The sequence below is a fragment of the Ochotona curzoniae genome, unplaced genomic scaffold (genome assembly GCF_017591425.1).
Source record: "Ochotona curzoniae isolate NIBS_2020 unplaced genomic scaffold, NIBS_Ocur_1.0 contig_21, whole genome shotgun sequence".
NCBI lineage: Eukaryota > Metazoa > Chordata > Mammalia > Lagomorpha > Ochotonidae > Ochotona > Ochotona curzoniae.
The window spans coordinates 3,212,573-3,226,014 of NW_024465322.1; the positions used below are offsets into that span (position 1 = coordinate 3,212,573).

Sequence of the window (13,442 nt, forward strand, 5' to 3'; positions counted from 1 at the left end):
GAAGGGAGAGCCACAGAAGGGGGGTGCTGCAGGAAGACAGCCAGACACATTTCTACCCATTGGGTATGTCTTCAAATGGCAACGTCCAGGACTGAGCCAGGAACTTGATCCGGGTTTTCCGGGTGGCTGACGGGAGCCTGGACACTTGCCATAGCCTCTGTTGCTTTGCCCAGGCCGTTGGCAGGGAGCTGGCACCGCAGGAGGCAGCTTTACTGCAAAGCCACAACACTGGTCCCAAGGATTTAGCTTTATGAATATGTTAACACAAAGTTATAGAAGTTAAATTTCCACTCACGCTCACACAGACTGAGCGGTCTCAGTTCCAGGGAATAAGGAGTGAGAGACCAAGTCAACACACACGGGCTCTGGAAATTTTTTTTTTTAATGTCAGGTCAAATATTCTGAAACATACATATATTTTGATAGTCTTCTAATCCCAGTTGAATTCAAATATTAAAGTAACACACACAAGCTAAGAGAATTCATAATTATCCCCAAGGCACTTACTGAGTCTCTGTGACTAGGTGAAAACAAGACAAAATTAAGATAAACAATTAAGACAGTATATAATATAAAAATAACTTTTTGCTTACAATTTACAAAATGTATTATTACAATCTCTGATTTCTGATAACCTGCAATGCTGGCTGCATGAATCCAGCAGTTTTAAAATTCAGAAACTATTTTCTAAAACGTCAGGGCAAATAATTTACAAACAAAGGACACAAAGATTTTTTAGCATCATGCAGAAATTTCTTACATCTTCTGTTAATAATATCTTATGTCTGCGACTTTATCAAATTATATACCGACTTGCCCTGGACATATACAAAATAATGCTTACATGATAAAACAGCCGGAGTAGTCCTTCAACTCAATTTATCGTCCAAGTATTACTATATTAACATGTCTATACGCAGCGTTGTAACAGGGTTAAAAGACATTAAGGCAATAATACTTGAGTTACAAAATAAAACCGTATGTAATACTTTTTTCCTAAGTGTAGTAAGGCAGGTAGATGGTCCCAGCAAAAAAAAAAAAAAAAAAAAAAAGTCATTACGTAACGACCTGCACTGCTGTTACTGCCACACTGTTGATGACGCAATCCTAGACATGGGGCTGTTGGCGGCACCTGAATTTTCCAGTCTAATTTAAAGTGTCTCTTAGCTCCCCGAATCATGTCCCCTATGTCCATTCTGAAGGTGGCTCTCTCGGTCCCTTAGGTCTTCCACAGCGATTGCCAAAGCCTACAGACAAAAGACACCGCAGTCAGAACCAGGCCACAGCTGTGGACAAACATTCTCGACGTGACGATTTACAACTTCAACCAAATCATATTTGGTCGACGCCAAAGCTTATTCACAATCGTAAATTTATTCTGAAAACAATGACTGCTTCTAACTAACAGCAGCTGATCTTTAAAAACAATGCAAGTAAGATGTTAGGGAGATTCGATCCAAAAAGACTCGCTTATATGCTGTCGCTTGTGCAGTTTTTAATTGTGGTATGCAACAGAATTAAGTGTTTCCATTCTTTCATGATCTATTTCTCACTAAATTTGGCCAGACACGTTTTATTTTTAGCAAATGTCATATTTGAATCCGAGTAGGGCAAAGTTTGAAAGCTTTAAGAAAATCCTGGAGTAATGGCAAGTAGCCGTTTCTCATTCCTATTTGCATTCATTACACTTAGGTATTAAAACGTTCCGTGAGACAAATTACCAATCTCTGTGGCTTCTGTTGGACTTTCTGCCAGCTGATCTTTCTGGTCGCTGGTAACAGGTGGACATTCTGTACACGACTCGGAGTGAACGCTTCCTGCTAGGCGATCTAGATTGCAGAAACATAGCCTGGTCAGTTGCCATCCTTGGCAGCAGTGCACTCGGAGCCCTCAGAACCCTCCCACGTCACGGGGCACTCGGAGCCCTCAGAACCCTCCCACGTCACGGTGCACTCGGAGCCCTCCCACATCACAAAGACCCATTTTCCCTCTCCGACATTCCAGTTTTACATGCCCAGATAGATACACACACAGAGAGACTGTGACCACAGGAAATGACATCAGCTGTTCACTCTGCGGTGTGAAAAGTCTCAGGACTGCACCCATTGGGCCAAGACCCAGGTCAACAACAGGAGCAAGATGGGGGGGAGCAGAGAGCACAGAAGCGAAGGAACCGGACAAGCCATCTATTGAGTTGCACTCAGGCTTACTGAGTTACAGAGATAATCTGATTTATTTTAGCACGGCAAAGTCAGAAAACATTCCTGGGGCAGCAGGTAAAGCCATCCCCTGTAATGCTGGCGTCCCATGAAGCCGCTGTTTTATGTCCAGGCTTTCTCCTCTGTTCATGATCCAATTCCCTGCCAAGGGCCTGGGAGATGTGGCAGAGAGTGGCCCAGGTACCTGGGCTCCAGCCTGGCCTTTCTCTGGCTGCTGAAACCATCTGGGGAGTGAACCGAGGATGAGCTTTCACTGTCTCTCTACAACTGATTCTCAGGTAAACAAATCTTCAATTTTTTTTTCCTTTAAAAAAAAATTAAAGATTTGTTAAAAAAAAATAATCTAGCATTGTAACACTATAAAAGCTATAAAATTTCACTGATCTGGATAAACAGATGCAACAGGACTAAAAGGAAGATTTCAAAAACAAGTCTTAAATATTTAATTAACTCATGTAACTTGATACCGAGAGGGAGCTGGTCTAGGCTGGTACAAGGAGCCTGGCATTCAAGGCTGCCCCTGTGGGAGGCTGGTGCCTGCTGCCTAATGGGTGCACACTCAGCAGTGAGGCAGTAGGCCAACCCAGGGGCTCCTGGGGGAGCAGGAGGCCTACGTGCACGGTGGGCTGTTGGATCTCACTTTATAACCTACATAAACCCAAGGGACTTATCCAAGTTAGGGGCGAGCTTGAAACACAATTTCTCTACCATTAATCTGCACCCACTGATGAGAAATTCTCCTGTGATTTTTCCAGATTAGTATCTGGTAGGAATAATTAACCTGAAAGAATTGTGCTACATAAATTAAGCTACTGGAAAACTTGTCCCAGATAGTCTAACATCCAGAAATAACCAGATGGCACAACCTCGAAGTCATTCTATTTTAGAGATTAATTTATAAAATCTACAGCGAAAAAGAAAACTTACCACATTTTTCGTTTCCAGGAGTCACCAAGACCTAGAAAGACATTTAAAAGCTATTAGGATACATTTATTTTATTTTATAAATAGCCTCTTACAGGTACAAGGGGGATTCAAAAGGTGTGTGCAAAAATGCAACTGCCAGAGCACTGCAAATTCTCTATTTGGTTGTGGTTGCCCCCTCTATTCTAAGAAATCCAGATCTATCAAGAACTCAACATAAGGAAACCTACTTTCAATTAAGTTTTTCATTTTTAAAAACATGCTATCTACACTGGCAGTAAAAGCTTCTGGATGTAAACTGAAAAAGAATGTTACAGAGGAATACAGCTCCACCAGGTAAGCCGTCCAATTCCCATCTCATCAAATGACATCATAACACGTCACCATTATTTTATTTGCTACTCAATATATATCATGTCTTAAATTTTAAGACGTATTTCAAACATTAAAATATGGAGGAAAATATTAACAATAGTCTCTGATAGACCATAGAAGGTCTCCCCAGGAGGCCACTGAACTTATCTGGACAATAAGACGCTGAACTTTATGCTAGGCATGTGTTTGCAAGCAATGAATCTCAACTGAACTTGAACTATGGTTATGCAGCAAGGTGGAGGAATCCACCATGGGGGGAGGGGTATGGGGAGGGGTGGGGGGAATCCCCAGCGCCTATAAAACTGTACTACATAATACAGTGTAAGCAACAATAAAAAAAAAAAAAATTCTTAAAAAAAAAAAAAATAAAAAGCACTGGCAACACAAAAAAAAAAAAAAAAACAAAACAATAGTCTCTGATTTAAGGTGAACATCATGCAAAATACAAGATTAATAGATATTAATAAATGTCAACAGATAAATATGTTAACAGTGTCAGGATGCACTGGATTAGAAGAATGATGGACTTAATATAGGGAAAGAGAGAGAAGGAATCCCTGAGCCTATGAAACTGTATCATAAAATAACCCCCCCCCCCAAAAAAGAAAGAAAAATGGCATTTCTCATGGCTGAAATACCTATTGAAGCACCATTTTCTGAAAGTAAAGGAAATCTGGGGTTACTAAAGCCGAGGAAGGGACCTCTTGCCCATCTTACAATGGGGAAACTACTTCCGGGAAGGCGCCAGAGCCCCGGGAACAGTTCTGCCCCCCCAGTGCTCTGGGACACGGCTTCAGTCTGAAGATGAAAAAAGTCATGGTCATGTGTAGGTCAGGGTGTCCTTCTTATGCATTTCAGATTTCACATTTTATATCGAGGGTCACCTGAAATCTTAGTTAGCGAGAGTTTCTGATGAAGAAACTAGACCAGAGGAGATGGTTTTGAGCTGTAGCAAACAGGTGCAATAAGCTAGCCTGAGTTACGGAAGTTACGGGAAGTTGTGGCTGTCCTCATCCTAGAAGAGCTCACCTCAGGCTGGCTTTGTTCACACTGCTCCCGATGCTCAGTCTCACTCCATTCCGTTCTTGTGGGTGTATCTGAGGAAAATGAGATCTTAATAAATAATGACCTTAATTTCTTGAAATTTCTTGGCACTTAAGTAATATACAAGAGCATCTTCTGTAGACTTTATTTTTATAAATGAGAACAGGCAGGAGACTGCTGAAAAGCATCCAATATTAGTTGCTTAAATATTCTGAAAGGGCAGAAATCTTCATTTGTTTTCCTCACGTTTCTGCGACAGACGGCACTGGCCAGCCAGAGGCTGGGAGTCCAGTACCCAGTGCAGGCCTCTCTCCCTGGGGTGCTGGGTCCCCATCACTTACTGCCGCCTCAGCAGGAAGCCAGTGTAGGCAGAGACCTGAACTCTGACTGGGAAGTGGGGGGTGCCGGGTGGTGCCTTAACCGCTGTGTCCAACCCCTCCCACATGCATCCTGAAGATTTCTAGAAACTATTAGTGCCATAAAAATTTTATACTTTCTGTTAATCCAGAAAGTTCCTTCAGATTTCCTTCCTTAGACTTTAACTAAATGATCATTCATCCCGTTTTACTGTAACATCTACCAATAACGTAACAAATTTAGACAACTGAGGCTTACTATCTCTAACACTCCTAAAAAGTTAGTAAGTAAGGGCAGGGCCAGTGGTGCACCGGACTAACCCTGTGGCTCTGGCATCCCCCGTGGGCACCAGTTCATGTCCCAGCTGCTCCACTTCCAACTGAGCTTCCTGCTCAAGCCTTTGGGACCCTAGGCCTACTGTGGGAAACAGGGAAGAAGCTCCTGGCTCCTGGCTCCAGACTGATTTGGCCATTGTGGTCTTATGGAGACTGTGGATAAGCAAGAGGATGCAAGATGCTGTCCTTCTCTCTGTAAAGTCTGCCTTTCAAATAAAGTAGATTTAAACAACCAATACTACGTTGGTATTAAGAGTATGAGACCCTGTGAATACATTCAAACCGTTCAATTCTCTTGTTAAAGGAGGTGACAGAAGAATTTCATCACGCTTTGAAATCCCTTCTCAGAGCTCTCGGCGACACCCTAACAGTCACGATCAACACTGATGAGTCGATCAACAATGATCAGTCGGTGCCAAGTCAGTGACAATCGAATGGAAACGCTAACTTATCTGAAGGGGCACTAAGGGAAGCAATTAAATGTCTTCACAAATAAGTGTCACTTGCCGTGAGTAAAAAGACACTCAGTGGTAAACACATGTATACTTACACTAAATTAAATTCTAATGGCTAACGCAAAATCATCCGCCTCAAACAGCCTCCTTTGCCAAGTAAAAATTGACTTCTACTGTGCAGTCTTTTTTTCCGACAGAGGTAAGTGCAAGCTAGCACGAATTCAAGCTTGGTTCTGAACGTGATGCTGCCCAGCGGTTCTAACACAGCCATCTTTCGCTGAGGGTTCCCGTTAGTCAGAGATACTCACTGTGTCCACTTGCTAACACGAAAGACTCAGGAGTTCTTTCAGGCAGGGGCGGGGGCGAGTCTTCACTACCATCAAGATCTAAACAAAACACACAGGACGCAGAGAGAGTTACCAAGAAAAAAGCAACAGGATGTCATTGCAACAGAACGAAGAGGACTTTCCTGACCTTCTTAAAATCGCTATAGGAATCCAGTAAGACTAGTTTTCAGAAATGCAAAACCTCACAACTGAATTCTCCCTCGGGAAGAATGAGGAAGCTTACTGAACAGAGAATGGACACCACGGCTCTGGCACAGCCATGCCGGCTCTGGCACAGCGATGCTGGCTATGGCACAGCCATGCCGCCACCGCCGAGCCGCCGGACAGCGGTCCTCGAGAGGGAAGTTGGCAAGCAAACCACTTCTCCATCGGGCTTACTGCTGCTGCTTGGAATCCAAAACCAAAGTTTCTGTCATCTAACACAAGTGTTCCCCAAGCTCGGTTTAACTGTTTAGCGCCTCTTGGGCTTCCATTCTGCCATGCTACTTACTGCTGCTGCTATTGACTTAAAAATGTTTTGAGAGGTACTCCCATCCACTGGCTCATGCCCCTGATGCCCACACTGGCGAGAACTGGGTTGCAAAAGAGTCAGAAGTTGGGAACTTGACCCTTGTCCCCTAACGGGCAACAGGAACAACTACCTGAGCCATCGCCGCTACTACTGAGGGTTTACACTGACGGCAATCAGGAGCCAGAGCAGGTGCTCCAGGAGGGATGCGGGCATCTTAACTGCTGGGCAGTATGCCTACCCCCTGCTTATTTTCGAAATCTTCCCAAGTACTTTAGTCATACAAGGTCAATAGATATTAATATCAATAGATAAATCAATAGGAAAACATGCACGTGGTAACATTTAACGTGCTATGAGTGCGATGGACCTTCTGCGTTTTTATTTCATGTAGTGTAGGACGACATATGAGGACCCAATTCTGTACGCAGACTCTCACATAAGGGAGGATGGGTTTACATAAACAATTCTGAGGGCCTTGGCACGGTGGCCTAAGTGGCTGAGGTCCTCGCCTTGCGTGCACTGGGATCCCACATGGCTGCCTGTTCGTGTCCCACTGCTCCACTTCCCATCAAGCTCCCTGCTTGTGGCCTTGAGAGGGCAGTGGTGGATGGCCCGAGGCCTCGGGACCCTGCACCCACGTGGAAGACCTGGAGGAAGCTCCTGGTTCCTGGCTTCAGATTAGCTCGGCTCTGGGCACTGCAGCCACTTGGGGAGTAAAACAGTGTATGGAAGATATTTCTCTCTGTCTCTCCATCTAAATCTGCCTTTCCAATAAAAAAAAAAAAAGGAAAATAGATCTTAAAAGAAAAAAAAAAGAATTATTAGAATCCTATATTGTGATTTAGGGCTTTAGCTCTTAAAAAAATTACTTTGCCATCAATACAGTATTTGACCACAACTCATCTCAGAGACTGAAAATCGAGTAACGTTTTCTCTATTTTCAACAAGGATGAGGTAGATACGTTTGCTCTTGCCCCTGCAGACACAAGTCAACACAGCCTCTGGGTCCTGCGAGACGGACCCCAGTCCAACACCTGATCCACCTGCAGGGCAGCTACAGCTCTGGGCCTCCTGGAGTGCCGGGGGTCTGAGTCATCATCACTATGTGCCGTGGCCCTTTTGATGCTTACAGGCCCCGGTGCAGAGGCGGCTGTTGGCAGGAGGGACACAAGAATCTTGGGCCTCGTAGTGGCTCTTCACAAATCAGGAAGAGTGGGGCCTGTGTATTAAGCATTTACCAAGCACCTTCCAGAAATTCTGTGCCTTTTTGTTTCATGTGTTTTCAGTCTTCAAGACTTTTGTTTCTAGTTGTGATCCTTGGCTATACAACTGCACGTCGGGCTCACCTGTCCTAGGTTAGATATTTTTTGTTCTATCAAGAGATGGCACATTTTACAGAGGGGGTTACAAATCTTACACTGCATGGGATGCCCTCGTAGCCATCTCTGAGAAATCCTTCATCAGGCCTGAGTGAAGCCTGAAATGCGAATTCACAGGAATTTCTGTCAGGTACTAAGGGATTTGGACAATAGGCTACTTCAGGCTTCATTACAAAATCCTTCCGTTAATTAGCTAACAACTTCTAGGACAAACAAAAAACTTTAATCCTTATGCCAAAAGCATAATGAGGTAAATAATCTATAGACAACAACATTCTGTAATGTGAATGGTAATCTGTAAATACTCTACACGGTAGACAATACGCAGCAATAATTATTGTAATAGCCAGAAGTACAGAAAGGAGCTGTTTAAGACAATGGCTAAGGTGCTGACCGGAAGTGCCTGCCGTAGGAGCAGCTTCCGGCGAAGGCAGTGTGCTGGCTCGGGGCGCTGAGCGGATCCTGAACACCCAGATGAGCTTCCCTGCCATGGTCAGCCTCGGCCCAACCCTGTCTGCAAAGACTGATCATGTGTGGTGGCAACTTTGAACAAGCACATCACGCCGCGTAGCCTTCTTGCTAAGTCTGATTTCCATTAAAAGTTAAAAACCAAACCAAAACAAAAAATACCTCAGAAAATTCCCAGAGCATAAAAGTCAGATAGTTGACACACTATTTCTCATCTATATGTTTTCCTGTATAGTTAAATACAGCATGGCAATTCTATTTCTAGACTCCGAAGCTAAGAAGAAACACTACACAGTTGTAACCTACAGCAAACGGGTGAAGTAATATTTATTATACTAAATATGATCTTCTGAAGATCCTTCACATGAACACAGAAGAACGAGACCTTTTTAAAAATGAAAATAGCTTAGCTGCTCATCTACTTTCTCCAGACGGAAAACACAATGGAAGGGAGTGTGGTGGTGGCATGCCAACATCTTACTGTGCATGCCAGGCTGCATCTCACTACCAACGGCCACTGATCAAGTACTCTACACAGCTTTTTCTCTTGATATTCCTGCTCTTTCATGGTCTCTTTAAGAAGCTCACTAATTATTTCTAGCAGACTGAAGATGAGTTTCAAAAACCAACAATACCTCTAGAAAACACACTGCACGGATTGTCTTGAATTCTAAGACTGCTTAATCACCCATATTCTGCCAACTTAACAATATGACTCTTGTAGTAAACTCAGGGTTGAAGACGGCCTTATTTGTGAAGACAGTAAAAATGCAACAGGTTATTCTATAGTTAAAGCAGCAGCAGCAGAAAAAAAAAAAAGACTAGATAACAATTGGTGTGAAAAAATTAAACAGAGATCTATGTCATTCTGTTGTACCATGTCACTGCTAACTTAAGTCAGGGGAGTGAATCTTTATTCCATTCAGGGCAATTCGGATATTTTAATACAACATTCATTGGCCACACAAATTTAAAAATTAGCCAGCTGAATTTCAAGCTCAACTGTGGTTGCCTTAGCGGGGTCAGACCAAAAATTTGTAGGACCTTATGTTCTATCTTTTCCAAATTACTCAGAATTGTTCAGTAAGGTAAATAAATTTTCTTTTTCATAGGGCAGCCAGAGACACAGCAAGAGAGTCCTACCATGCACTGGTCCGCTCTCCAGATGCCCACAACGGCCGGGACGGGTCTGGTCTGAAGCCAGAAGCCAAAACCTCAATCCCGATACACTGTGCGGATGGCCAGCAGCCCAGCCCGAGCATCGGTGCTGCCTCCCTAGAGTCAGGGACCGGGAGCAGATGCAAAACTGATGTTGTTGGAAATGGGATGTGGCTGTTGAAAAGACAGGACCAATGCCTGCCCCAACCAGATACAGTTCTGACCTCTATCAAACACTGAGAGCCATAACAGAGTGACAAGACATTATCCAGTTAAAATAACTGACGTGTCTTGAAAACACAAAACCCAATGGTACAAACGATCAAGCGATGCTAACAGTAAGTAAAAGCTTGTTTTAAAGTACAGTGCGTTACACGTGCTTGGGACAGGACGCCTGGCAGAGTAGAGCTATTTAGGTGTCGGACACTGAAGGGTTACCTTTTGCAGCACCTGAATGCACCGTTCCTGCTACATCATGCCTAGCAATGGACATTGGCAACACTTTCCGAGTAGAAATGCTTTCAGTACTGGTGGCAGCAGAAACGGTGGCACTCGCTGTTGAAATACTGGTTGTGTTTTTGGTCACGGCACCACCGTCAGAGGTCCTCTCGTCCTCCAAGTCTGAGTCATCCGAGTGCAGCGGGTTGGTAAAGCTGAGGGGCGTTCTGAGGAGAGGTGAGCTGTTGTGATGGTCCACAAGGTCCTGAGCTTCCGCTTGGGCCGTGGGGGTGGCTGCTAAACTCACAGTTTTCCTAGGCTGACAGTGGACATCCAAGGGTTTGTCTTCAGCGACAGCAGGGACAGGCAGGGCATTCTCAGGCCCAGGAAGTGACCACAGGGCGTGTCCTTTGTCTTCCAGGGGTAAGTGGGCCGGCCTTGGGGGCGTGTCTGAATTCTTCAGTGATTCTTCGGGTGGAGTAACAGGTGCTCGGTTGGACTGTGCTGCCCTGCAGTCCGCACAGGCATTCTGAGCAACGTCATGACGTTTTAGATCGCCTGAACTTAATTCTGGCGGTTTGGGAACTTTGTCAGCGATACAAGTGGAAGCAGATTTCACTTTAATTGCATGTGCCCTGTTCAAGAGTGTGTTCCCATCGAAACTTTTGGGTCCCTCTTGGAGAGGGACCTTTTTAATCTCAAAACTCAAGTTTCGCTCCAACTTCTTGTCCATCTGTTCAAGCACGGCTTCGTTTCTCCCTGGAAGGTCTGCCGGCTTGCTGTAGTTTCTGTTGAGGTCTGCCGGCTGCTGCTCGGACGGCACCACGTGCAGCACGGGTTTGGGATGGTATCTGTCTGTATCCTGCCATACGGTGGTGACTGTCGGGAAAGCCGAGGGAGGAGAAGGTGTCAAGATGGGGGGCACCGGGTGAGGCTCTGGGGGCTGCAGGATTTCTTCTTTAGCATCCCCTTCCACAAGGCAACTGAAAAGTCAAGAGTGAAAAGGTGGGTTTCACATTGTGCGTCTCATCCTTCTGAAATAAGCTGCCGGATGACAACGGCTAAGTCTGCTATCTTCAAAGCCCCTGCATCTACTGTTACGAATAAAAATTCCAATTCTTAAACTAAGAAAATTAAACGCTTACCACTGTAATGTACATCTATTATGAGTAGTTAAAGCAACATGAAACTTCTAACGAAAAACAGCATTCCCATGTCTTAGTCTTTCAGCTGCCATGGGTATCTCTTCCTCCAGGTTCTTTTAAGATTTACTGCAGCAGCGGGCCCGGCGCGGTGGCGCAAGTGGTTAAGTCCTCGCCTTGCACGCCCGGGATCCCATATGGGCGCCGGTTCTAATCCCGGCAGCCCCGCTTCCCTTCCAGCTCCCTGCCTGTGGCCCGGGAAAGCAGTCGAGGACGGCCCAAGGCCTTGGGACCCTGCACCCGCGTGGGAGACCCGGAAGAGACTCCTGGCTTCGGATCGGCATAGTATCGGCCCGTTGCGCTCACTTGGGGAGTGAATCATCGGACGGAAGTTCTTCCTCTCTGTCTCTCCTCTCTGTATATCCACCTTTCCAATGAAAAAATAATAAAAATAAATCTTTAAAAAAAAAAAAAAAAAAAAAAAAAAGATTTACTGCAGCATTGCAAAACATGACGATGTTATTTCTCATTCTTTCTGTCTTATAATTCTCCCCTGGCTTCATGTCATGGAAATGTCGCCTCCATCTTTCCAAACGGGTATAGTTTCCAGCTAGTTTTCAGTTTGGGAACTAGATACCTACACGTGTGGCTCCAGCACGTATGTCCTTCCTTCCGTGACCTCTCCTTCTTCCCTGTGACAGCCCTGAGTTTCTGACGCCTTGATTCTGACTTGCCACCTGTAAGCTAACTATTCCTGCAGATCCGTGCGTCTCCTCTCAAGGAGGCCAAGCATAGCAGCTAGGTTAATCAACACCACAGACCTGGTGGGCCTCTTGCTGGGGCACACCCCACAGCGCACATCTCTGACTGTGGATTCTCCTGCCGTCCTTCTCCCCACGGAGGTTCCCGTGTTCTGGTGTACTTCAACCCGTACTACTTCTCAGCAGCTACACGTGGAAGGCAAAGCATCTGCAGGGTTATGTATTTGAGTGCTGTAACTCTGAAGTTACTGCTTTTAAAATAAGGAATGGAATTTTTGATTGAAAAAAATTTTGCTCTGGAATTTTGTAATTCGAACTCTATCTATCTAAAGATTCATTTTATTTACTGAAAAGGCAGTATTTACTCCCCAAATGGCTGGCTACAATGGTGGGGCTGGGATAGACCAGAGCCAGGAGCCAGGAGCCTCTTCAGGTCTCCCACGTGGGGGTGTAGGGTCCCAGGGCTTTGGGCCGTGCTCTGCTGCTTTCCCAGGCCACAAGCAGGGGGCTGGATGAGAAGTGCAGCAGCCAGGACAGGAACCGGCACCTACATGGGATGCTGTCACATGCAAGGCAAGAACTTTAGCCACTAGACCACTGCGCTGGGCCCATCGTTTTGAAAAGGTATAGGAAAAAGGCCTACAAGTCCGATATTCTACTAATTTAAAAGAAAGTATTTGTTACAGGTAGAAGAATACATAATTATGAATATCAGTGTTCACTGTGTGAACTGCTACACTGGGCCGATTTCAAAAGTTTAATGAGGCTCTGGCACGATGGCCTAGTGGCTAAATCTTCACCTTGCAACTGCCAGGATCCCATATGGGCACTGGTTTGTGTCCCAGCTGCTCTACTTCCCTTCTTCCAGCTCCCTACTTGTGGCCTAGGAAAGCAAAGTCTTGGGATCCTGCCATCATGTTGGAGACCTGAAAGAAGCTCCTGGTTCCTGGCTTCAGATTGGCTCAACTCCAGGCGTTGTTGCTACTTGGAAAGAACCAATGGATGGAAGATCTTTCTGTCCCTACTCTCTATAAATCTGGTTTTCCAATAAAAATAAATCTTTTAAAAAAGTAAATTCAAATGAAAAGGTAGGAAGGTAGCAAAAATATTCCTTAACTTCTGAAAAGGCTAGCAGTTTAACATCCTAGAACTGCTACATGGAATGAAAAAGTTAGAGAACTACCTGTTAATAGATTTCAACTGGCTAACCTTCCATGGAGGTCAACATGCCAACTCTGGTGACACCAAAGTGGAAATCAAACAGGGAAGAATTATGATAAGGCTGGATAGTGTTCCATTAATATGCTGAGACCTAACCGAAATACAGGCTTCCTGATCGTCCCTTGAAAGCCACCGAAACACCCAAATGTAGTCCAGAGCCTGTAATAACTATATCTTCTTGTAACATTTACTACGCTATTACAGGCTATATATGTAATCACTAAGTGTTAACAATGCTGAAAAGTAGAACTGAATCCAGTTCATGACCTGGCAAATACTGAAGTTAAAATTTGAAATCCAACAAAATA

The 13,442-nt window shown here is 44.7% G+C and overlaps 1 protein-coding gene across 5 annotated transcripts in view; it reads right to left on the reverse strand.

The window, feature by feature from the left end:
• Positions 1 to 678: 678 nt before the first annotated feature.
• The window catches only part of PTPN12 (protein tyrosine phosphatase non-receptor type 12), a 52,765-nt gene continuing 40,001 nt past the window's right edge, over positions 679 to 13,442 (reverse strand). For 3 of the 5 annotated variants that reach the window (XM_040971211.1, XM_040971201.1, XM_040971208.1), the window contains 6 exons: positions 10,011 to 10,993; positions 6,018 to 6,095; positions 4,548 to 4,615; positions 3,147 to 3,177; positions 1,722 to 1,829; positions 679 to 1,247 (listed from right to left, as the gene is read on the reverse strand). In XM_040971211.1, the coding sequence (XP_040827145.1) occupies positions 1,186 to 1,247; positions 1,722 to 1,829; positions 3,147 to 3,177; positions 4,548 to 4,615; positions 6,018 to 6,095; positions 10,011 to 10,993 (1,330 nt within the window). In that variant the 3' untranslated portion in view covers positions 679 to 1,185. Of the gene's footprint in view, positions 1,248 to 1,721; positions 1,830 to 1,920; positions 2,444 to 3,146; positions 3,178 to 4,547; positions 4,616 to 6,017; positions 6,096 to 10,010; positions 10,994 to 13,442 lie in introns of those variants that run through there. The other 2 variants (XM_040971198.1, XM_040971210.1) reach the window with 2 other exon arrangements.